The following is a 25398-nucleotide window of genomic DNA, read 5'->3' as shown; positions in this document are numbered from 1 at the left end:
ACCTTGTGTAACCCTGGATCCTCCCGGTGTCTATATAAACCGGAGGACTTAGTCCGGATGGGAGACTCATTACCATAGTTATACAAGCTAGACCTCTAGGGTTTAGCCATACGATCTCGTGGTAGATCAACTCTTGTAATACTCATATTCATCAAGATCAATCAAGCAGGAAGTAGGGTATTACCTCCATCGAGAGGGCCCGAACCTGGGTAAACATTGTGTCCCCTGTCTCCTGTTACCATCGACCTTAGACGCATAGTTCGGGACCCCCTACCCGAGATCCGCCGGTTTTGACACCGACAGCCACCGCTAGGGTTGGGGGTGGGGAATCGAGCGAAACAGGGACGAAACGATGGCTAGATCGGGATCGGACTTGTGGGCTAGCGACTCTAGTCAAACTTCCTTGTGGGCTAGCGACTAAGACGGGGGTATTTTGGTCCATCCAAAAAAAATAACGGAACGGTGTAACAAAACGGACGGCAATGTCACGTAAGGAAGAAAATTTAGACTACATGTCAAATAGGGAAAAAAATTCTTCAGGGTCAAATAAGGAACCACATTTTAAGGTAGTGTCAAATAAGGAATTCTCTCTTTGGAAATGTAGGCGTAGTCAGGGAGCGAAAAATCGGAGGGAACCAAATATTCTGAGCATACAAAATATTGTTGTAACGGAGACAGGACAGCTTTTTAGAAACAATGTTAACACTTTCACAAATAATGTGAACATTTTCGGAAATAACGTGAACGTTTTCAGAAATTTGATTCGGGCACGTGTATATGTATAAGTTTTTTTTTCTGGCATGCTTGTGCACGCATGTGTGTGGGTCTGATGCACCATGTTGTTTTGGTATAGAATCTAAAGTGAATTGGTCGTCGTTTGATTGTACTTTGATTTGAATTTGAACATGTTGATCCATTCATATATGTGTGCGTTTTGCACAAGCCTACCTTTAATTTTTCTTTTATACGGCCCGCCGTTAGAGAACGAAAATTATCCTAATCCAAAGATACTCGCCCACATCCTCCAGACCGGTTAGAGATGCCCAGCAATTTCGCGCCAATATTCATTCACGGCAACTGTGAAGCTTCAGTACGGTGGGTTATTACTGTATTACTTGTGCAGGCAGTAGCTACAGTTTTTATAGATATTCCTTGTGCGGGTCGTGTTGGTTGTGCTAGACAAGCATCAAGCCCAAGCTGGTCCAGGCGCGTAGTACAGCGGAGCCATATACAGAGTCTGGACGAGCCGAGGCGACAGTAAAAGGAAGCAGCCCAAAACATTAGCATTAATTTGACCGGATCGGTGCGGTGCCTACTGCTCGTATGCTCGTAGCACTCCAGTACTAGCGGTACGCAGGCAGAGTACCGGCGGGCGGTAGAGAGCGCCACCGTGAGCGGCCGGCGTCACATCACGCTTGCTTTTCCCCGCCGCTGGCCCTCCCTCTCCCGGCGTAGGCATATGCATAGCGCATAGGCAGAGTCACAGAGAGGGTGGGAGGGAAGTGGGAACTGGGTAGCAGCGCAGGGCGCCGGGCACTAGGCGATACGGCTCCACGATCTCGTCCCGTGTACCCATCCCATCCCATCTATCCCATCTACAAGCCCCGCCGGAAATATAATCATTCGCAGGATCGGGATCTTGGCGTGAGCTGGTGGCCGCACCCGCCCCAAAAGCCGCGCCAGCCACCCCCGGGAGCGGGACGACGACGACGACCGCAGCGGCGACGAGAGTTTTGAGGCGGGCGAGGTGAGATACAAGTCATGATTGCGTTGCAAGCTCCCTCCTGGTTTTTCTTTCTTCTTCCCCACCGCCGTTGGTTTCTTCTTTCTCGCGTCTCGTTTTGCTCGTGCCTCCTTTGTTGCGTTGCGCCCGGCCTCGTCGTAGACAAGCCGGGGGAATCTTTTTCACATCCCTGTTGCTGCTTGTGCGTGGTCACAGGTCACAGGCGAGGCGAGTGAGAACACGCGTCCGCTCCCATCTCCCACCTTCCCCCTTCTCTTCTTCGCTCCTTCTCTGCCGCTGCTTTTTACGGTTCGTTCGTTTGGGTGGGTGGGTGGCTTTGCTTGCCTGAAAAGCTCGTCCGGGGAAAAGGTTTCCTCTTCCGGGCTTCACCTAGGTCGCTTCCACTGATCCAACTGCCATCCCCCACGTCCCACCCACCAACTCCGCTGCTAGCCCGCCAGCTGCTGCCGCCGTTCTTGGCGCTACGCCGCTGGCTCTTTTCTGCTCGGCCGTGTTCGGCTTCCTCTTCCTCTCTAAAAGGTTTCTCCTCTTTTACCTCCCGACGAGAAAGCGACACAAACTTATCTTTTGGGGTGGTTCAGTCAATGCTTTTGCTTTCTTCCTCAACCTTCTCCCGTTTCAGTTTCAACCTGCTCCCGTAGCTTCCGGCCTCTTGTTTACGCACGCTGTTTCAAGTTTCGACTCCCCCGCAGGTCGACGCCATCTCCTCTGTTCTTGCGGTTGGTCGTACCTTTTTGTGTGTTCTTCTTGCCGAATCTTGACGCGTCCTTCTTCGCGCAGGTAGGAACAGGATCGGTCGTCGCGCCATGGGGCGCGCCATGCGGTGGCTCAAGAAGCTGCTCACCGGCGGCGGCGGCAAGAAGGAAGGGGCCAAGGACCAGAGCGCCGCCGTGCCGCCGGTCGAGAGGAGGAGATGGAGCTTCGCCAAGGCCAGGAGCAGCGTCGCCGACGCCAGCCGCAGGCCTTCCGTCACCGCCGTGGTCGCCGGCGAGCTCTCTCAGTCTCAGGCGAGGCCGTGCGGGTGCGGCCAGGCGCGCGAGACGGAGGCCGCCGTCTTGATGCAGAAGGCGTTCAGAGGGTACCTGGTACGACCCTGTCCATGCTTCTCTCGCGGTTCTTCTTTTCCTTAGTCTCTCACACAAACATCAGACTGAATTTTGCGATGAACACACGTACGTTTGAAGATTTACCAGGCCATTTTTTAGCCATTTCATTTGTATCATCTCTTGACAGATTAACAGTTGTAGACCGGCATGGAATGGGTAGATGAATAGGTGAAAGGCATATTGGTAGATTCCTCTGCATCTGCTGCCTTCTCGTTAGCAACTGCTCATTCTTTAATCTGCTGCTCCTGCTGCCGCTTAGAATTTGTTTATGTTTATTCGCACAGTTGTGCACGCCGTGACACAAGCCTAGTCGGTGCAGTCGTCATCATCACAGTTATTAAACCTATCAAGCACTAAAGAAATGTATAAAGAAGAAGTGTGTAAAGATTTGAAATTTGTACCGCGACCGGCAGGCCAGGAAGGCTCTCCGCGCCCTCAAGTCGCTGGTGAAGCTGCAGGCCCTGGTGCGCGGCTACCTGGTGCGGAAGCAGGCGGCCACGACGCTGCACCGGCTGCAGGCGCTCATGAGGCTGCAGGCCTCCTCGCAGGCCCTCAAGAACCTCTCCTCCCGGAGGTCCATCCAGCAGGTCCAGTCCGCCAGAATTCCTTCTCGCCGTGCATCGTGAACCGCATTTCGTCTGTGAAAATGAAGCTGAAAATTTGACGCTTGGTTGTGTGTTGTTGCGTAGGAGCGGAAGACGTCGGTGCCGGTGGCGCACCGCCGGAGGCTGTCGGAGGGCGGCGCCGGGGACGACCGCAGCCCCCGGATCGTGGAGATGGACACGTGCCAGCTGCGGTGCCGGTCGTCGCGGATCGCGGGCCGGTACGCGGCCGCCGACCCGCAGGCGCCGCCGATCTCCTCGCCGCTCGCCTACTTCTGCAAGCCGCCGTCGCGGCTGCAGGTGCGGGAGCTGGAGCCGCGGCAGCCCAAGACGACGCAGAACACGCCCCGCCTCCCGGCCATCGTGCCCGGCGGATCGCCGGCGAAAGCCCGGCCCTCGTGCGGCGGCGGGGGCGGGCGGGAGTCGAGCAGCCCGCGGTACATGGCGGACACGGCCTCGTCCGTGGCGAGGGGCCGGTGCCAGAGCGCGCCGAGGCAGCGGCACGGCAGCAACAACCCCGCCTTGGCGCGCGGCGGGTCGAGGAAGGCGGCGCCGCAGCCGCAGTCGCAGGACAGCTTGAGCTTCAAGAGCTCGGAGGCGTGCAGCCGCGTGGAGGACTACTCCGAGATGAGCGACGAGGTGACCAGGGACTACTACCTCGACCAGCTCTGGTGATGATCGTCCGGCGCCATTGTAGTCGCTCGGTATATAGTTAGTAGGAGTAGTATCATTTAGAATTAACAAAATGCTTACTAGTAGTAGTTCTAGTTCATGGCACAAGATATCATCACCATCGATGTGCTGCCGTTGTAGTCGCTCGGATGCCAGAGGGAACGGGAATAAAATCCGTTGTGCTTCCGGGAAACCATTTGGGGGAAAACGAGGCCGCCAAAGCCCATGAATCCCACGCGCCTCTGCTCTCTTCTGTCCTCCTGCCAGGATTCAATGGTGATTACTGAAACCATTTGGGAAAAAGAGGCCGTGACGCCGACGTCCCGCCCTCTAAAAAACACAAGGCATGGAAGCTGGGACGAGGGAAGTTAAAGAATACTGGAGTACGTACTAGGGAGTACTGGCAGTGGCGGATCCTTGGCAGTGAAGCCAAAGGTTTGTGGTTGTTTGGAGTACGCACTACTGCACTGCACTACAGAACTGCAGCGCCACTGAAGCGCACCGCTTTGGCTTAAATGCTGCCGTGCCGTGCTTCTGTTGGAAATGGCAGTACCAGATGGCCTGGCTGTCCCTTGATGTTGAGGTGGTGGGGTGGTAGAGAAGAGGAAGCTTGGCGAGGTGCATCAATGCCGGCGCAATTCCGGACGATCGAGCACGTCCTTTTCGTCCTCAGAATCTCTCTCTGCGTGAGTTAATGTGACACATACATACGGTGCAGGGCAGCAGTTGCACAGCATCGTAGCTTGCCCAAGACGGGGAATACGTGCGTACAAGAGCATTGTTTGGTGTGGATTGGAGGCAGTAATATATGGTCACGTCGCTGCAGATCTGTTGGTCCGTTGCGTTGCGTGAAGAGTCTAGAGGTTCAGATTACGGCGCCGGATTACGCGCGAGGTAAACCGGGGCCGAGGCCCCGGGAACCCGCATTCCCAGCACTTGCGCGCCAGCTTTACCTGCTGCGAAATTTTACCTGTCGTGTCACCGGATGCGGATCTCCTGCCTCAGCTCTGAACCCAGCCCCTGATGGATGGATTGAGGCTGAGGTTGAAGAGGACACGGGTCGCAGCTGTCAGTTTTTGGTGCGGAGCAGACGGGGTGACTACTGGCTCCAGCGATTGATCGATCGGATGGGCTCGCCGATTTGTTTTTACTCGCCGCTCTGCCGGATCTAGATCTGTATCTGCGACCGCGAGGCCGCTTTTTGACACAAGACGGGTGTCGTCTGAATCTGTATTTTGTCTGTCTCTGCCTCTGTGGCCTCGTACGTAGTACTTTGCATGTATGTACAGTATAGTTACTGCACTCGCGTGCGTGCGTGTACGAGCCGGGAGGGAGGGAGATCTCTTTGTCCGTGCCCTTCGACCCCCGCGGTCTCGCAGACTGTACGTACGTAGCGTGAGCGTGCAAGCTTCAGCTTCGCTTGACCTTGTCAGTCAGTCAGTCAGTGTGGCTGGCTGGTTCTGCATCTGCATGGACGGACGACGCAGAGGAGTGAAACGGCCCGCCTGCTCATACGGAGTAGTGTAAGTAAATATCCTACTTCTTTTGCTGCAAGCAAACGAAACATTTGTCAAAGCTTACCAAAGAAAATATTCAGAATTCTTTGAATTTTTTACTAGTTCTTCGGCTTTACTGTTCATCAGGTAGCATTTGAGTTCTACACGCGCCCCCCCCCCCCCCCCCCCCCCCCCGAGCGAACGTTTTTGGTTCGCTGCAGGTCCGTTTTTTTCCAGGCAGGCCTTTTCCATTCTTCCAGGCCCATTCGCCATTCTCTTTTTAAATTTTCTATAAAAAGACACATAAATCATTATAAAAAATAAAAGAATAAAGTTTCCATGGCATTTAAAATAAAATTATCATGGTATAGATAATGAAAATTTCCATGATCTTAATAATTAAATTGTTGTCTTCTATATTTTCTATGTCATAACTTAAGCACATAGAAATCACCATGATATAAAATAATAAAAATTGCCACGCCATTTAAGTTTTTTCCATGATCTATATAACTTGTCAAAACAATGGTGTGTTGTTTTAACTAAGACTTCCTTCATATGCTTGGCTACGCGTCGTTCATAGGAAAGAGGTAAACAAGAATCTAACCGAGACCACTGGCGTCCGATATTCTCATGATCCTTATCCTCTTCAAGAACCAGCGAACACTCTGCACATGCGGGCATACGAAGAGCTATCTAACAGCTACAGAGGGTGTGTTTCGATTGCAATCAATAGCAATCATACCAAAAATTTGGCAAAGCCCACGAAAATTGGTGTCCGTTTGGATGGCAATCAAATTTTTGGCTCGCCCCACGCGCCCACCACCGACCAATACGATTCTTGCCAATGCGAGGGCGAGTTTTTTTTTAACACGGTACAGACGCAAGCGCTCATATACACGCGCATACACTCACCCATATGAACGCACACACGCACACCCTACCCCTATGAGCACCTCCGAAAGACTGAGCCGGTATATCATCTTGAAATTTACGAAGTCACCGTAGTCACCTCGTTGTCGACGTGAACGTCTTCTCCCACTGAATGCGCATCGCCGAAAATCCTGAAATAAATCCAGGAATAAATGCGAACACAAGGATTTGACTCCCGGTGGGCTGAGGATATCACAGTCCCTCTAACCATCCAACCACAGGTTGGTCCGCAACGCGAGGGTGAGTTGAGGGCGCGGAAAAGCTGCGCGGAAAATTGGTAACTCCCTCGCCCGCTCTCTCCGTGGGACCCGCTATATTATTGCAACGATTAACTAGCGATTTACTCTGAAACGTATTTATTGGTCTGTATATCTCTCCAATTTCCTAATCTTCAGGTGATACATGCTCCTTTTTTGGCTCAACTAACCGGCAGGTGCATGCAGCAAGATATGTACTTACCAAACAAATTAGCATCGGTTGTTTAGATCGACTATAATCCGGTGCAAACCCCGAACCTCATTTGTTTATTATTACGGCCCAGAGCAGCCCTTTAGAAAAACTAATCCATAATTTGCCTTACAAAAACTAATCCTGAATGTCCTAAATAAAAACTACTTCTGAAACCTTTTAAAAAACTAATCCTGGAAAAACGGGAATTTTATCTCAAAAAAGATTGTTCTTTTGTGTGACAAATGTAACGTACATTTGAGCTTTTGCATGCCAATTTTCGTTTATTCAGCGTATTGTAGCTGATTAAAAAAGTTATGTGTCACATTTTTTTGACCGACTATGGATAAAAGGAAGCATGGATCAATCGTAAGTCCCAAACTTTGTTATGTTTAGTTGGCAACAAACCAAATGGCGGCTTCACTGATTTTGCCAAAAAAAATTGGTAGGTACAATGGATCTAAACCAAAAAAGGTTAACTTGCCAATTTTCTGGTCATGCCAAAAATGCCAAAAAATTGGTGGGGCTAGCTGGGGCATAAATAAACACACACAGAGACATCATACTATCTCACAATTCCAAGATCAATGTCCTTTAGGTTCAAATAAAAAAAATGCACCAATGGTTGGGCCCGATACATACCTAGATAAATTATTAAAAAAATGTGATTTGCAGAGCATAAAGTTAACACTATTAAGGGGTGGAGGGGGCATATGCCCCCACCCCCAACTTCACCACGTTCTATCTATTGAACGGTCCAAAAACCACAACTATTGGAATACAATTTGTGTCATGTGGTTCGCCAAACCAAACATGACGACCCGAAGCTAAAGTAAGAGAAAATGTAGCTAAACTGTGCATGCCAATATTGACCGCACGACCCTCAAAAGTAAAGATACAATTAAAAGAAGTTGCTCAGGTTTTGCAGACTTACTTCGTTCTTTTCTTTTGTTTCTTCTACAGTTCGGTTTGTTCTTTCGTTTGTTTTCTTCCCATTTTTCTTTTTCTTTTTTTGATTCCTTAAAAGCGTGGTTTTATAAAAAAAATCATGAATATTTTTTCCAAAATTGATGATCCCTTTCAAAATTAGATACTATTTTTTAATTTTATGAATTTTTTCAAAAATCGATGAACCTTTTTAATTAGATAACTATTTTCACTTTTGATGAACTTTTTTTAAAATTAATTGTTTTAATGTTTTAATGTTACAAAGTTGATAAAATTAGATGATCGTTAGATGATTTTTTTTCAAATTCAATGAAATTGTTTTAATGTTGATGAACTTTTTTACAAAGTTGATGAATTTTTTTCAAGTCCGATGAACTTTTTTTTTCAAATATGATGATTTTTTGAAATATTAAATGAAATTTTTAAAATTCTTTGAACTCCTTTTCAAGTTCACGTTTTTTTTTTCAAAATCAGTGAACTTCTTTGAATTCATGATATTCTTCATTTTTTTGCGAATTATTTCATTTCTTCCTTTTTCCCCAAATGCGATCGAGCGAACCAGGGGGAAAATGTGAAAAGTAAATGGGTCGAGGAGCACTCCCAGCCTCCCCAAGGGTCACTTCGGGTGGGTTGAGAGCGCACCACTTGGCGTGGCGCGCTCTCAGCCACCGCCATGTGTCATGCTCTTGGCGATTCCTCCAAATTTTACTTTTTTAATTTTTCCGCGCGCGTTTTTGGACTTTTTGATGATTTTTTCGGCTTTTTGATATCTCATTAGTCTTCCATAGCTTTTAGACCAAAAAAAAATGTTTTTCTTCATGAAAAATGTGTTTTCTTTTTTTTCATCCACGAGAGACACGGATTTGCTCCCGCGAGAGGCACGATTTTGCTTCCGCAAGAGGCACGGCCATGCCTCTAGAAAACAAAAAAAATATGTTTTCCCTCTTTTTTTTTCCTTCCGTGGGAGGCAATGTTTTGCTTCCATGAGAACCTCTCGGAAACGAAAAAAAATTTGTTTTCTTTTTCTTTTCCTTTCGTGAGAGGCACGGTTTTAGGCCGTGCCTCTTGCAAAAAAAAGTGTTTTCTCTATCTTTTTTTCCTTTCGTGAGAGGCACGGCCGCGTCTCTCGTAAACGAAAAAACATGTATTCTCTTTTTTTTTGCTTACGTGAGAGGCTTGGTTTTGCTTCCGCGAGAGGCACGGTCGTGTCTCTCGAAAAACGACTTTCGACAAGGGGAAAAACGTGCTCCCGGTCCATTTTTTCTTTTTTTCGTGAAAAAGAGGTTTGTTAAAACCTATCAACCTAGGAGCTAGTTTTGAAGATCTCGATGCGAGGAATCCAACGGTGAAAACAGTTCGAGATTTGGACGACGGTTTAAGAGATAAAACAGTTTGAATAAACGGATCTATGAAAAAAAGGGAAACTCACAGGTTACGACAAGTGGCGCATATCCAGTGCACATGCAACCCGCCATTTGTCACAGTCTGAGAAGATGGCAGTGATCTTTAAAAGGAGTACTTCTCAATTAGTGATTCCACAATCACATGACAAAGTGCACACTCTCGGCAATCATGATGGTTGTAATCGATATACCGAGGCCCACAAAGGTGTGGTGTCTATAAAGGGTTTGGCTCGTCTGGGCTGGGCTGGTCTGAGATGGACCCGCTGCTGCTAACACCGCCGCTTGGGCTTAATGTCTCTTTGAGTCTTTCCCGTCACGACTGTTTTTTTCTTAGTTCTCAAAAAAAGAGAGACTGTTTTCTTCTTACAAAAAATCACTAGTATCACTGAACAGAGAACACAAGGTGCATGCCACAGTTTTTTTTTTGAAGCTGTTTGCTGTGTTCGTCAGAGCTCACAACAACTGTTAAAACGAACCGATGTGGTGTGATTCACATCCCACTTCTAAAAGCCAAAAAAAAAAACGGAGCCGGAGGGCGGAGATAGCCGTACGTGCTCGTCATGGATTCAGCTGCAAATGCTGCAGCCGAATCAAAAGTTACTCTGCTGCTAGTCATTAACTTGCGGTTGCCGCTGCTACAACTTGAGCCACTCGAGGCCGTCTATGAAGCTGAGGGAGATGAATGGCTTGGCCTCCTCGTCGGTGAGCTCCCGGGACCAGTCCACCCGGCCGGCGTGGTTGGCCCCCGGCCCGGAGCACTTGTACTGCCCGTAGAACACCGTCCTGCGCATCCAACAGCAAAAGACGTCAGCCCAGCTGCACCGGAGGAACATAGAGAGAGAGAGAGAGAGAGAGAGAGAGAGAGAGAGAGAGAGAGAGAGAGAGAGACGTACATCTCTCGCGTTGGGTCGCCCCAGTTGTACCAGCCGCGCGGGATGATGATGTTGTCCATGTAGGTGTAGGCGAAGACGACGCGGGAGAAGGTGCCCCAGGCGCGGCCCAGGTAGAGCGCCCCCGACCCCGTCACCCGGCAGTTGAGGAAGGAGAACCCCGTGTCGTCCAGCATGCTCCGCCGGTTCTGCGCCGTCAGCGCGCCGGTGTGCGGCGAGATCGCGTGCACGTGGCAACCCTGTATGCATTCCCCACGTACGCCAAGTTAGGATAATTAAGCTAAGGGCAAGCAGATAGGCACGGCACCAACTGGCCAGCCAGCTCCTCCGTCACGGGCCGGGGCTAGCTGCCGGCACCTGGGGCCAAGCCCTAGATGGAGGGGCCGGAGAACCTGCCGCCACCAGAAAGCCACATTCCGCAACGGTACAAGGGGGGCGACACTGGCTCACCGCCATCAAGAACCAAAACCACCATTACTTAATGGAAATCAACATTCCCTTCCATCTTGTCTTGTCCCTGCGTGCACGGCGGACGAACAGAAACGAGATGGATACGGCCGTTTTTTTAGAAAAGGAGGATGACCCCAGGCCTCTGCATCTGGAAGATGTATACGGCCACTTTATTGATTATTTTCGAGGACCTTACAAAGTATTACAAACAATATACCTGAATCCACCATCTTGGCAACATATGCCGTTCCTCCTATCCATATGATGAAGGGATGTTAGCTGGGCCACTACCCAAACCACTCACCTAAACCTAACATCAAAAGCCGGAAGCCCCAGCCGAGCCACATACCGGGTCTGGGGCACAATCCGGTCAGACGCACTCGTGTGTCGTCGCAGCCATCTTTCACAGGTCCGTCTTCAGATTATATTGAGGCTTCTACCTTGTCTGGCCACTCTGCCATCGACGTCACCATGACGCTAGACAGCTACCTCCTCCTGCGCGAGTCCATCTCCGCGCATCGGACGCCGAGCCTCCACAGCGCCATGCCGCCGATCTCCCCGCCGCCGGAGAAGCGCCGCACGCACCAGTGAGGCCGCCGCCTCAGATCCGGGCCCTCACCACCGAAAGGGAGCGGCCAGAGGCCTCGCCGCCGCCCTCACAGGCAGCCGCGCGGGGGCCCCGGCGACCGCCTCCGGCAGCGGCGAGGAGGATGGGAAGGGGGGGGTGGCGGCGCGAGGGAACCCTAGGTCGCCCCCGAGAGAGCGACGCGGGCGCGGGGGGGGGGGGGGGGGGGGGGGGGGCGTATAGATGGATACGGCCGTGACCCAGCATGCATGCAGCTTGCAGCATCCATCCGCCACGGGACGAGATTGTGTCTGGCATGGGCACGGCGGCACGGACGGCATGGATCGGGAGCGGTGCCTGCCATGCAACGAGATCGTGTCTGGCCCAGAGCGAGAACGGCGGCCTGGGTTGCTGGCGGGACAAGATTCGTCACGGGCTCACGGTGCTACTGGCTACGTACTATTCCCTTCCAGGAATGTACTGTCAGGAACACTATCCTCTGTTTTAACGGTGTGAGAACGCTCATGACCGACCCGTGCACACGTACGTGACTCTACGGGGACACTGGTAGGCCACGCACGCTCGAGCTGGATGCTCTGCTGTGGCCCAGCCCCCAGCGGGTACCTGACTGACATGCCACCACCTCTTTGTGCTCTATGCAGCGCTCGACCAGACGTAGTACAGTGGCAGCCGACACACTGACAAGTCAGGTCGAGCAAAGATACTCTGTTGACTCGAATTGCCGGTGCTAATTAACCAAGTCTTGATCAAGCTTGCTTGAGAAATTAAGAGGGAGACGGAGACGATGATGCACCTCGTAGAGGGAGAGGGCGTTGCCGAAGATGAAGTCGACGGAGCCCTCGATGTAGCAGTCCTTGTAGTAGTGGCGGCCCAGGTGGTCATACAGCGTGTCCTGCGCGCCCAGGAAGTTGCACCCCACGAACGCCGCGTTGTCCGCCGATATGCGCAGCGCCACCCCCTGCTTCCCCAGCGCCCCCGGCCGGGGCACCGGCGCGGTGTTCTGCACAGTTTCATCCACAAATCAATCAGTCAACGTCGTCACGGCCGGCCAAGCCACCCGAGCCGGCGTCACGAGTAGGTGCAGTACCTTGAAGGTGATGTTCTTGGCGACGAAGAACTGCGAGTTGACGGCGAAGGTAGCGGAGGCGAATGTGCCGAAGGGGCGGCCCCAGGGCCCGGCCGTGCCCGCCGTGTCGCCCCACTGCACCACCGTCCGGTCAGCCCCCGCGCCCTCCACCGTCACGAACGCGCGCAACGGCGAGATGCTCACCTTCTCCCTGCAGCACGCCGCCTCGTCAGACGCCGAGCACCGAAAGAGAACGATCGATCGATCGACAAGTATACAATATGGTTGTCAGGCCAGGTCACGCACGTACGTGTAGGTGCCGGCATTGACCTTGATGACGACGCGCATCAGGTTGATGAGCGGGAGCGAGTCGACGGCGGCCTGGATGGTGGTGAAGTCGCCGGCCCCGGGCGTCCTGTCCACGACGATCGTGCGCGTCGTCGGGAGCAGCGCGCGGTTGAGCGCGCGCTGGAACACGCTGTGGTCCAGGCCGCCCATGAACCGCACCCACCGCGTGAATCGCCGCTCGATCGCCTCCCCCGCCGTCGCGTTCGCCGGGTACGGCCTCGCCGCCGCACCCGCAGCCTTCCCCGGCCGCAGTCCCTTGGTGTGCCTGTGCGCCGCGCTCCCGCGCCCGCGCCCGTGCCGCCCGGCGTCCACGTCGCCCGGCGCGACCAGCAGCAGCGCCGCCACGGCCACGCACGCCAGCAACCTCGCCCGCGCCCGCGACGACGACGACGACACCGCCATTGCCGCGACAATGCGCTGCACGCACGTACGCCGATGGCAGCAGCCGACGTGTGCTGCTGCGGTGGTCACTCACCTCACCGGCAGGTAGCTGGGTGCAAGGCTACAAACAAGGGGGTGTGTCAGGTTGAATCCGGGAGCGGGGGGAATTTAAGGAGATCACGGGCGCCCTGTTCCGAAGGAGCGATGGAATGACACAGCTCACGGGCAGAGCCCGCTGTTCGTGCTGGTTGGCTGGCTCTAGTGGGCCGTGGGCGTGGGCGTGCGCGCGCATCTAGCAGAGCGGCGCTTGTGCGTGCACTCGTTCGTCTTCGTCTTCGTCTTGGCCTTCGCCTCTGTTTCCCACTGTCCTATCCGGAAAGGCAAACCAGCCTTGTACGCACTTACGGTGTCTAACCGCGGCCCCGTGGTTTACTTTGTTTTGAGCACTGTTTCCTTGTATCCCGGTTCCATTCCGTGGCGGCATCACGACCTCTGGCCTGACTCCCGTGGCCGTGGGTGATGAGAACTAGGAATGCATTTTTCTTTTATATAAGTAAGTATATGACTGACAACAGTGTTTCTTGAAACGGATTTGCCGGCATTTCTATTTCTGGGAAGACGCAATGCAATTGTTGGTTGGTTGGTTAGTTGTCCGTGGACGGCCGAGTTGCATGCGCGTCGCCGACCACAAAAGTCGTACGGGGATGAGTACGCAATTGAGCAATTCGGCATGCTTACCATCAAGTGCAACCTCCACCACAATTGCAGCTTTAAACAATTATGTGCACATATCCATACTTCGTACGTAGCACTACTATTATCACCGTCAATCAAGTGATCTCTGTGCACCATGGAATTGGAAGGGCTGGCAGGTAATACAGATATGCATCAACATACAGACGCAGAGAAGCGCACATTCTCTGTCACTGTTTGTTTCCCCTCTCGTCCTTGTGCCGTCCGTGAGCGTCAGGTCTCTCTCGCTTTTACGAAGGCGGTATTGCAAAACCGGCCGAATCGCTACCGGTTCCATAGATGCTGGCTGGAACAAACCGACAATACACGCTCCATATGCATTTGCTTCGCGCCACTTGCGCTAGCTCAGCTGGGCCGGCGACCCTGTTGCCTCCAGCTCGGTGCTACTGCTACCAAGCATGGCGATGGAGTAAATTGTGGAGATACCACTCATTCACTCGGGTATCAGGGCCACTTCCCCACTATACCGATACTCTACTGCATTACCGTATAGGGTATGGCAAGTGCAAGTGCAACTTTCTACTTTCCTCTCCACAAAGCCGCACGCACTTCCCCAGATCTACTACAAAGGAGCCACATTTCCAAGCATCATTTCAAATGCAGGTGGACTTTTGTTTCAACATAACACGCTTATTTAAGTACAGACTTCCACAGACATGCCTTGTTTAGCATCCGGTAAACTTATTAGCCAGCCTAGGTGTGTGCACTACATGCATCTCAGCAGATTTCTGAAACGGACTACGCGCACACACAAACGACAGTACACACAACATGGCCAAGAAGAGGGTGGTTATTAGTCTCCCAGGAACTTCACTGGCTACCACTCTGACGATGAACGGCGGGTATATATGGGGCTAGGCTAAAAACGAGAGCGCGACAAGGATGGCGCAGGCGCCACGCTCTCGGTCTAGGTTCTAAGTCTGCGGAAACGGAGAAAAAGAAGACGGCACAATTCAAGACAGGGTTCGCTGTACATGGAGGGCGGCATCATTCTTCCTCCTGTTGTTGTTCTACATCTACAACATCCGCAATCTGGGAGCTGCGGATCCCCCAGAAGGATTTCGGGTGGAGGTGCCTCTTGGTGGTACTGAACAGCCAGCCTATGTTGGAACCGCAGGACGCGCACGACGCGATAGTCCAGGCGTATCTGCACATATATATAGCAAGATAAATGTGCTTATGGTTTGATCTCACGTTCAAATATCGTAAGAATAAACACGGAGGTGACTGGAAGATGTTCAAATATCGTAAGAATAAACACGGAGGTGACTGGAAGATAAACAAGGAGTCGTGAAAGAAGGCTCATACCCTGGAAACCAGCTGTGTTCTTCTGTGGGATCCCCCTCGAGAGCAAGCCCCATTGCATTGTTCACAGTAATCGTTGCATGCACGTACCCATGATTGTTAACGTAAGTACCAAGAGGCCCATCGCTAGACATCACCACCACATCGCTGTGTTTTGCTATTTCGGACTGCCATAATTAACATACATGTCAGAATAGAGTAATGGCCATAATCTTGAAATTCTTTGATTTAGCTACACATGAGCAATACGGATTAGAAGCAACTTGGTTTTACATTACTGCCATTACTCATCAAGCAGCTGCAAGAGGCAACAGCGCCCAAGTATCTGGGTGCAACTTTGGACCAAGCCTTGTTGCAAAATAACATGTTAATCTAGCATGCTGTGATACAGGTGAGCTAGAGAGGCTATTTTTTTAATGAAAGCAACAGACCACAAACTAGTGAAACCGGATCAACATCAAGATATAAAAACCAGTCAGAAACTAGTTAAAATATCACCTCCAGATACAGTAGATTGTTACCTTGCAGTATCCACATTTTATGAGATCACAGGCCTTTAGAAGCTGGATCTCCCTTCGTAGGCGATACGAAACCCCATTAATCTCCAGCAATTTTTGTCTCACAGGTTCCGATACTGGAAGTTGGTTTCCGATGTAAAATGACAAAAGATCTGGTTTTTTTACAAGCTCATCAATGCTTGGCGTTTTGATTATCAGTCTCCACAAATCTGCAACAAAAGGATTTGCACAATTATCATTCCTTTACTTTGGTGAGAGGATGTTTTTCCTATGAAAACAATATACACAGAGCAAATTTGGTTGGTATACTAAGGTTGCCACACTTTGTCAGGCCACAAGTTAGTATGGCAAAGTGTGGCGCCAATTTTAACTGCCTAACCTTAGGCATGTATGGCAAAAAAGTGTGTCAAATGTTGGCAAACTTGGTATATGAACCAAACAGACACGTAATGACAAGAATGCACTGTAAGATTCGTAAGAAACCAGTTTGATGAAATAGGAGCGCTTCACATACCAGCAGCTCTACAGGCAAGTGAATATGGGTCATACATTTCATAAGCCCATTGAGGCCAAAAGGCCAATGATGCCTGAAGAGGCTTCTTCGAGTAATTAGCAGCATTGTACTGGTGCTGGTGCTTTGTATCTGTTCTTGAGCTCGAGGGTGTCGAGCAAATATAATCCTCCTCATCCATGTTGGTATTCTCGCCTGACTGACCAGAAGGCTTCGTTGAATTGCTAGACTGTGAGCTTGAATCACTTGCAGAAGGAGTATCACAATCTAGGCCTGAATCCATATGGCCCTGTTGTTTCATTGGTGACACATCCAAGCTCATAACTGGTGAAGAAGTATGCAGCCGGCAGCTCCTAGATGCAGCTAGCTGTGCAAATGCACCTCTTGGAGTTCTCAGTGGAGGATCTTCCTCAATGATTTGAACCTCACCCCACACCTAAGGACAAGAGTAAATGAATCAAAGCTACATTTGTCCTGCTTCTAATTCAAAAGAACATAAAACAAGACTACCCAATTAGATCTTAGACTTACCACCCCATCAACATCCGACCAGTAACGGATCAGACGAAATCGTTGCTGACCACGTGCTTTAACATTTATTGAACCATCATCCGACCGTCCAAGTTGCCGTATCTGCAAACAAACAAAAATACCAACTGATCTGATCAGGCTGTTCAGAAGAATAGTTCTAACCATAAAAGACAAATCGCACCGAATTACATATAACATTTTATCTTTCGAGATTATGCAAGGGATCTTGAAATTTATCACATGTGTGCCATGCCACCACATGTAACTAATAACCCCTAATCCCTCCGCCCTAATTTACATGGCGCCCACGTATTTCAATGTTCAAGTTTGACAATTTACTTGCCCAGTAAGACGTAGATTGTGTGCCACAAAAATTATACCATTGAATTTATATTTGAAAAAAGTTTCCAGCAGTACTGTTTGTATGGCACATACTCATATATCATTGATCTAATTGACTGTCAAAGTAAAATCACAAAAAACGAGGCGCCACGTAAATCAGGACGGAGGAAGTATTAAGTATATAGAACTAGGAAATACTAGCATACACATGGCACTAAACAGCTCTATTGGGAATTTAGAACGAAAAAAAGCTAACCAAATGAATAATCCATGCACATAGAGATTGATCAATAACTTCAGACTGGTCTGGAAATTGCAACTCAAAGCATAACAGAAATAAATGCACGGCACCTCTGCTGTGGTTCCAACTGAAGCATTAGCATAATTTCGATGATTTGGCCGTCCGTGCATGAGAACCTATACATCGAGTCGTAGTCTTTAAAAATTAATCCACAAGTAAAAGCAACTAATTTTAACATGATTGGAACGCACCACGCCTATTGTGTCCGGAGCATCATCACGCCTTAAAGCCTTCTCGACAGCTGCCACAAACCTAGCCTCAATTAGTTTCAGAGGCAAGGTAGCTCCAGGAAACAGGACGACACCTGTGAAATATTCATAGCACCATTACATTTGACAGTCTGTAAGAAAAAATAATATAACCTTTATGCTATGACTTCTAATGTGTAACCGTGCACGATTCAGGTCAAACCATACCAAATTGTGCCTCTTTTCGCTGGATCTGGATTTGCAATTAAGAAACTATTTTGACAGGCCATCCTATCAGGATCCCAAAGAATCTAATAGCAAGTTATCAGCATATTACCTTTTTAGGATTGCTCGTAGACGATTCATTATTGAGTATAACTTATCTAGTTACAGACGAAAACTTCAATTATCAAGAGAAACGCCAGCTAATATTTTCCTTCTGCTTCCTGATCTTAGACGGATGGCCAGGGCCCATGGGAGCATCAGCCTAGTGGTGTAGGCGGCTGAGGCAGAGATGTCTGGTGGGCAGAGCTGGTACAGGGGTTCTCGTCTGAGAGGACACTAGGCGGGAACGGGGTGGGGTGAGCCATTGATACACTGTAGGTGGGCATGGGTGGTGTTGGAGGGGGGGTGAGAGGGAGGAGCTTGGAGGGGAGGAGGAGGTAGAATTGCAGCTTTCCGCTTTCGGTTGGAAGACGAAGCGTTTCAACCACAACCTTCCATTTATTGGCTGTCGGAAGGTCGTCGTTCAGCACAAACAAGCTAGCATGCATGAGCTAGATGCTTTATTAATTGAAAAGCCAAGGCATCTTGACATTTTTACTGTAAAGTAGACACGTGTCTTTATATCTGCAAATCTCCAATTCTAAAGGAAACAACTACCAACAATAATGCTTTTCAATTCAGATTATCATATTCAAAACTAGACAAATCACTCACAATCTGTGGGGCATAAAAAGTATCTATTAAATGATATCTCAGTAAACTTGACAAAGCACCAATCCATGCATCTTCAAGGTTATCAAGACAATAAAAATCTTTGCCAAAAGAAAGACACTAAAAGTAAAGGATACAAGTGCATGAATTAACAAATAAAACACAGAGATAGAAGAGCATTACTGTGAAGAAAGGACATTGGCGAGCTGAGAACGAATTAACAAATAACATACAGAAACAGAAGAGTATTACCATGAAGAAAGAGCATTGGCAAGGTGAGGATGGAACCAGCATCTAAGAGAGTAGCTTTTCTGCCCGGTATATCATCAACGTCTGAATGACACGCAAAGAGACATTTAGAACATGCAGTTAGCATCATAAAAACATGGAGGTCGGCACTGATAATTTACCGCCAAGATAGGTGTGCAGTGCAGTTTGACGGCCGAATTCCCTACGTCCATCCCCATCATTATCCAACCTGGCACACATGAATCAGGAAATGAGCATGAGAAGTCCCATGATCCAATCTAATGAACACGATCCGCAGCCAATCATCAGGACTACATAGCGAGATTTCCGTCAGGGATGCTGTGTTTGGAGCTGTGGAGCTACTCCTTTCCCTGAAATCCCCACACACTCCCCACACTAGGGTTTAGACCGGATGACAATATACTTCTTTATATAATCTTTAATAAGCGAAACGAGAGTAAAACATCCATTCCCTGAAATCACCACACCCTCTCCACCCTAGGGTTTACAGGCCTAACGCTCTCGGCGCCGAAATGCTCTCTCGGGCGGATCGCCTCGAGGCAGGCGGCTTCCGCACCGCCGATTCCACCGGTAGAGCTCTACAGTTCCGCCCCCTAGACCTAGAACAGCAAGCACGCTACGGCTACGGCTACGGCTACGGCGCGGATGCTGCGCGAGAGGGGGGGAGTGGTGTCGAGAGATGACCTCGCGAAGGAGCCGATGGCGAGCACCTGGCGGTAGATCTCATCCTCCATCTGCTCCCACTCCCTCTCGAACCTCTCCTGGCCGCCCGGGTTCTCGTCGAGCAGCCCGGCGGCGCGCGTCACCCTTTCGAACTCCTCCATCTCCGCGGCGTCCTGCGGGTCCGTCCCGTCCCAGACCCACTCCGCCTCCATCTCGCCGAGCACGGACGGGACGACGCCGGCCGGCCACAATCGCAGGCGAGATTGGCTTCTCCTCTCTCTCTCCGGCTGTTTCTGTCTCTGTCTGGGCTGCCTGGGTCCAGTTTTTTTCCCCCAAGGTGTGTGTAAACTACGCGAGGCTTCTCGTCACATCCATTCCGTCCAGTCCACGTGTGCACGGCCCATTACACATCTCCCCCGGGCGGCCATTCGGCCCATTTGCCCGTACGAGCTCCTCCGCAGCGGCCTCCTCTCAGTCCTCAGAGGCGCAGCCGCGCAACGCTGCCGGCGTCAAGCCGGAGTCCGCCCGCTTCTCCGTATCGTCTGCCGCACTGCGACAGCGGCTCCCGGTTAATTTTATCCACGCTGATTTGTGCTGATTCGAGAGCAGGGGTCGGCACAGTCGCGCGGAGGATTGGGGCCGCTGCTGTACTGGTCGCCGGGGCTCCTGTCGACGAATCGCTCCTCCGCCAATCCCTCGCTCGGGTGTAGGCATCACCGGGGCTTTGCCTTTGCGCAGCCCCAATCCGGGCGTCACTTGGGGGGAAAGTGGGTCTCCAACTCTCCATGCGCCATCACATCAGCCGCGGAATCCACATATCTAAAAAGAGGTAGTGTATCCACGCGACATGCCTTACCCGTTGCTACCCTTGACAGAGATTGCCAACTTGTTATTCAAGTATAATAGATTTTCGCATTTTTGCCGAGCTAGGTTCGTGATCCCACTAGAAGCATGCTGTAGCGTTTCTACCATCTTGATGTTTGGTCTTCAGAGTCTGGTAAATCCAACTAGGGAAGTCACTGGAGCTTTCCAGAGTATGCTTATTTGATATGCATAATCGGTAGCGCCATTTTAGATCTCGCGGTATTGTTTGGCTAGAGGTTGCTAATAAATGGGTCGCCAATCGCATCGTTATAATTGAAATTATGAGGACAAATGCAAGGACTCACTACACGCGAAAACAAAACAAGAATCATCTGAACACCGAGCAACTAAGAACATCGTGAGCATGCGCACAAAAGATTAATAGAAGGTATCTTTTTGAAGATGAAGCTTGAGCCCATGAAGTGTGCTGTCAGCCATGTAGAGTATATGCGCGTCGTGAATAGTATCTTTTGTTTTACAGAGGCGCATCTGTCGTTACTATGAAGAGCGTGCTGATACCTAGTTTCCTCAGCCGACACAAGCCACTGGTAACAGAAAAGTCGCACAAGAGGATATGTATGCCATGTATATGGTAATTCTTGCAGCCACGATTGAAGAATCTCATCATAGTACTATCTCCGCTATGTTGTTCGTTGTCTTTGAGAGGATGTGTGTAAAACTTCACGAGATGCCCTATCTTCCCGGAAAACTGTTCATTTAATATTCCTAAAAATCTAAAAAAAAACCTTGAGTGTAGTCCCGAAAGCTGGGCAACTATTATCCGATTATTGTTTCTATCAACGGTAAGTAGTGAGCAATAACCGCTTGATGTGCACCCTCTCATACACAATACAAATATCATCAGACATTACCATGACATTATGATGAATCATATGGGAGGGAGTGCTATGTTGATTACTTAAAACCTCATGCCTCAATCATGCATGAAGTGCCAACATGGCATTATGTGTCATATATTACTGGGCACAGCAGACTTCCTTTGTTACAGATTTACAGGTAAATATATAATGAATTGAGTGATGTTGTTGTCTTGTTTTGAAATGCAACAAATGGATTATGTACTTCTACACTATCTTGAATGTGGTTTAAAGAGAACATTTTCTTGTCGTATGCCCGTGCAATTTCTTGGAAGAGATATTCCATCTTCTATTGCATGTAGAGGCCTGGCATGCGCTTTCCGAAGGGTGTTGTCATATGAATGTTCTGTATGTAAAGGGAAAGCGATGCAGCTGCAAGGATGAAGAGTGAAAACCATGCTATAGGATCTTTACATAAATGCATGCAACATTCAGGGAAGGTAGTAACTGTTATATGTTAATTCATCTTCTGCAGTCGTTTTATCACTCAGTGCTATAGCAATTTTGTCTGCCTAGAACCTTCTCTTCTTTTCTAATCCTCCAATCAAATGGGCCTTTGGGCTATTTCATTCCACATCAGATTCTCTTATCAAGATGTGATGCTGATTGAAGGGCGGTGAAGACCAATCCTTGGACCAATCACTGGATGGATCTATTTCGCTTCTTTTTGCAAAGCTTGATAACGTGCCACGTGGTCCAGTGATTTGAGAGAGTCTTGGTTTGTAACTGTTGGAAGGAGATTGAAATCGTTTTCTTTCTCTACCTTTCTTTGGGCTGAGCACAAAGTAGGCATATCTTAGACCTATTCGAATTCTCTATCGTTCTCGATGATTTTATCACCACATTATGCTTGAACTTTGAGATGAACAAACACTTGTTTTGTTATACCATTCCCCTTATGTCCGTGTATTAGTTCCTGCAACGTGTCACTCTAGAAAATTTCCTCTATCAGGACAGTTCATATATCCAGACATGACAAATGTTCATTTCCTGTAAGAATGAGCCACCACATGAAACATTTTATGTGATCAAGTAATATTCTTTCTATTCATTGTCTTGATTCTCGGACTCCAGTATGCTCAGACCGAGGCATGTATACATGAACCCATGTAAATGTTCCTCACCGGAAAAAGAGAATGCTGTTTTGTTTCGCCCTTGATGAATGACCATTGATTCCTTCTTCCCAATTTAGTCTGATAATGTCAAGCCTTGAGAAAGTTGTTAGAATTTAGAACTTGTCAGAAGCTATCACATGCAGATGCTGACCTGTATCTGATTATGTGATAAGTATTGTTTTTTTATTTACCTTTTTACCTTCTTCTGGAGTTTGTTCTTCAGGTTTGCAGATGTCAAATTTGTATGCTCGATGATGTGCGATGTAGAAAAAATGGACTGAAGGTAGTAACCCATCTGCATAGACCAAAGAAGAAAGGTTTGGGTTTCTACACGCCAATATAAAGGAGGAGCATCACAGTCTGTTGATGTTCAAGTCATTCTCCAAAATGTGAATAGATGCTGCACACGCTGCAACAAAACCATTGGCATATGTAAGATGATAAGGCTTTGCCATCGGAACTTCAAAATATCTTCACTTCCACTTATGTTGGTGGAGGAACAGTGAAGCCTCCGAAGCTATATAAACAACCTGATGTTCAACTTTCTACAAGCAGAGAGATGGACCAGTTGGATATGCATTTTGTGCTTGCCTCCCACAGCCCCTGCTTAGCCTCTTTTCCCATCATTCAACACTTGTAAATGGAGTATGCTAATTTACGACGCCAAGCAGCATCCTTGAAAAGGAGCCTCTTTGATCAGGCTTGTGCTCTGTTCATCTCATACATTAAGCATCAGAGTTCATGCAGTAAACACTTGTCATGTTTTCTTTACAGAGCCAAGACAAGAATTGTCACTTTGCACCTCTGTTTCAAACTTTGACACACCTTAGAAAAATCTGAATGAAGCACAAATATTGAATAAGTTTGCTACCATGCAGTGCTTAAATTCCACTTTTTCTTTATTTTCAGCAATGCTTTAAGAATACTTTTTAACCATTTTGGAACTCTCCTTTTCTGCTACTTATCTTATTCTAATGTGCGTTGATATGGATATGTGCTGATTTAGCTAATCATATTTGGTAACAGGGGTATTTGGATGAGCAATTTTGCCAGGTTGAGGACTTGCAGGATGAAGCAAGCCCCAATTTTGCAGAAGAAGTGGTCTCCTTGTTCTTCAAGGACTCAGCGAGGCTAGTGACAAACATTGAGCAAGCTATGTAAGCAATGGCACTTCCATAAACTTGGTCAATTGTTGTTAAGCAGTATCTAACAACAACACTGCAGGGAGAAGTATCCCAAAGATTTCAATAGATGGGATGCACACATGCAGCAGCTTAGAGGCAGCTGTTTTAGGTATGTCCAGACAGTCAAGTTTGAATATCTTTAGGCAATAGATGATTACATGTTGCATGCCTATGTGAAAGAAATTCGTGGTGGACTCTTAGAGGCTGTTGAATTTGTTGCCCTTTTAGGCAAATTCTTGACTGGTCTTGATTACCTATTGGGCGGGACCCCTGCTTTTGCCAACAAACTGGTCAGCTTGGATTAGAAAGCCATCACCTGTTGAAGGATAGACGTGCATGGCTAAACTCAGTTTCGTGGGTGAAAAGTGATAATTGTTTGGTTTTGTAAAAAAAAAAAAGTTTGCAGAAGTTAATCTGAACCTTTGACTACTACCAGAAAATAATGGATAGGAAAATTGCCAAACGAGCTGTTGACTATTTGTTTCATGAGCCACCAGAAAGCTCCTGTAGCACAGTGCTTCTAGATATCAGATGTGTCTCAACACTGCATGTTTGTGTCCTCAATTCTCGAAACCATGTTTTTTTGCCGTCCTCAATTCTTGAAACAGTGCCTTGTTTACTTCTTTTTTTTGCTTGGTGGTGCTTCTACGTTTTTGTTTTACTTTAAGTGCCTCAGCGAATGTGTACACCAGAGTTTTTCTTTTTCTTGACAGAGATCTCCTAACGCAGAGATTTATATTGCTTTCACCATGCAGTACTAATCATGTGCGTCCATTTTACAACTAGATGTTGGATGCATGTGGAGTAGCAAACATTGGCCTTTTACAAATGATGATATGTATCATGAGATGACATGCTTGCAGCTCCTTTGCCATGATATAAAGAGCTGACATTTTGCATTTCTTATATACTACTCTGCTGTAAAGTTTTGGGCTTAAGCTTAACATATACAACTTGCCACAGCATCGGCGCTTCTAAGATGAACAATGAGTGCACATCTTTCAGGAACAGCTGTGGAGAAGAAAATGCTGAAGGGTATCTCTCTCTCTCTCTCTCTCCTGCTTAATTAGTTGGTTAGCATGTCGACATGTGGTTTAATATCCAAAGCATACAGGTTAATCGCTACCGACGCGTCTTCTTTCATCCATATTAATATATTATTATGCAGTTGCAGGAGAACTTTCCAGAAAGTGAAGAGGGAGCATGCTATTCTGAGGCAGAAGCTGGAGTCCTACTTCCAGGTAATCTTCATGAATCAATCATCACTCTGTGTATCCGATCTCGCCATGTGTTCTAACAACATGACATGGCCACACACAGCTGCTGCGACAAGCCGGTCCTGCCAGGACCGCGACCAGGCCTGGAAGCATGTAAGGCGCTGGCCGCTGGCGCTTTACAGGGAGGTGAACCACTATATCTCTATACGGGATCGTTGCAGAGAAAGAAGACCCAGGAGCAGGAGACATGCCTGGTACTGCCATGGGTGCTAGCTAGTTTATTAATGCCTGAAAGATTATAATGATCATAAAAAAGTATCATACTGTACTATAATCATAAGGGCGCCATGTTGGTGTCCTGTTGGATAATAGTCTGATATAGTCGTGTCATGTCATGTCCGCGCTTATGTACGATAAATAACACGAACCGAGCTTGCAAGTGTCTGTTATTAATTAATTATTTTATACAACAAGCTTTGTGAATGTTTGCACAACAGCTAACTGGAAAGCAATGGTCATAGTATTTCTTATATCCTCTCAAGATGCCATCTAATAAAGTCGACTACAGATTTGATCCCCTCACTTGACCAAAACTGTGAAAAAAAAACAATACACTATGAACCCATTGATTCTTCTCTTTAATTGAAACCTATCACTCGCCGCTCTTTTTATTTGATTTAGTCTTCATTTTTTATCTGGGATATTTGTAGAGGTTAGTAAATCTTTTTCGCTTTGCCTTTATCCGCCCTT

The 25398-nt window shown here is 48.4% G+C and overlaps 4 protein-coding genes across 7 annotated transcripts; 2 read left to right on the top strand and 2 right to left on the bottom strand.

Moving 5' to 3' along the window:
* Window positions 1-1261: 1261 nt before the first annotated feature.
* Window positions 1262-4383, top strand: LOC109773079 (protein IQ-DOMAIN 25). 4 transcript variants are annotated; one of them, XM_020331777.4, is made up of 5 exons: window positions 1783-2263; window positions 2367-2436; window positions 2525-2829; window positions 3264-3437; window positions 3540-4383. In XM_020331777.4, the coding sequence occupies exons 3-5, from the start codon at window positions 2551-2553 to the stop codon at window positions 4125-4127; spliced, it is 1041 nt and encodes a 346-aa protein (XP_020187366.1). In that variant the 5' UTR covers window positions 1783-2263; window positions 2367-2436; window positions 2525-2550; the 3' UTR covers window positions 4128-4383. The 4 variants fall into 4 exon arrangements, with proteins under 4 accessions (XP_020187367.1, XP_020187368.1, XP_020187366.1 ...); XM_020331778.4 differs by lacking the exons at window positions 1783-2263; window positions 2367-2436 and adding an exon at window positions 1262-1747; XM_020331779.4 differs by lacking the exon at window positions 2367-2436 and having other exon boundaries at window positions 1782-2263.
* A 5323-nt stretch (window positions 4384-9706) lies between these two features.
* Window positions 9707-13218, bottom strand: LOC109773080 (probable pectinesterase 53). The gene is made up of 5 exons (XM_020331780.4): window positions 12654-13218; window positions 12365-12554; window positions 12071-12277; window positions 10245-10480; window positions 9707-10134 (listed from the first exon to the last, which is right to left on the bottom strand). Exons 1-5 carry the CDS (start codon window positions 13091-13093, stop codon window positions 9987-9989), a joined length of 1221 nt encoding a protein of 406 aa, XP_020187369.1. The 5' UTR covers window positions 13094-13218; the 3' UTR covers window positions 9707-9986.
* Window positions 13219-14403: 1185 nt separating this feature from the next.
* On the bottom strand, window positions 14404-19842 carry LOC109773081 (uncharacterized). Its single transcript, XM_020331781.4, has 10 exons — window positions 19412-19842; window positions 18868-18935; window positions 18710-18790; window positions 17525-17637; window positions 17384-17449; window positions 16691-16792; window positions 16163-16595; window positions 15652-15857; window positions 15134-15297; window positions 14404-14972 (listed from the first exon to the last, which is right to left on the bottom strand). The coding sequence occupies exons 1-10, from the start codon at window positions 19600-19602 to the stop codon at window positions 14813-14815; spliced, it is 1584 nt and encodes a 527-aa protein (XP_020187370.1). The 5' UTR covers window positions 19603-19842; the 3' UTR covers window positions 14404-14812.
* A 170-nt stretch (window positions 19843-20012) lies between these two features.
* Window positions 20013-25156, top strand: LOC109773082 (pseudo histidine-containing phosphotransfer protein 5). The gene is made up of 8 exons (XM_020331782.4): window positions 20013-20219; window positions 22471-22679; window positions 22803-22947; window positions 23274-23404; window positions 23472-23540; window positions 24395-24466; window positions 24600-24672; window positions 24752-25156. Exons 3-8 carry the CDS (start codon window positions 22888-22890, stop codon window positions 24803-24805), a joined length of 459 nt encoding a protein of 152 aa, XP_020187371.1. The 5' UTR covers window positions 20013-20219; window positions 22471-22679; window positions 22803-22887; the 3' UTR covers window positions 24806-25156.
* The last annotated feature ends 242 nt before the right edge of the window (window positions 25157-25398 follow it).

Source organism: Aegilops tauschii, chromosome 1 (genome assembly GCF_002575655.3).
Source record: "Aegilops tauschii subsp. strangulata cultivar AL8/78 chromosome 1, Aet v6.0, whole genome shotgun sequence".
Classification (NCBI taxonomy): Eukaryota; Viridiplantae; Streptophyta; class Magnoliopsida; order Poales; family Poaceae; genus Aegilops; species Aegilops tauschii.
Note: the sequence above shows the minus strand (reverse complement) of the source record. Positions and strands in the feature narration are given on the sequence as shown.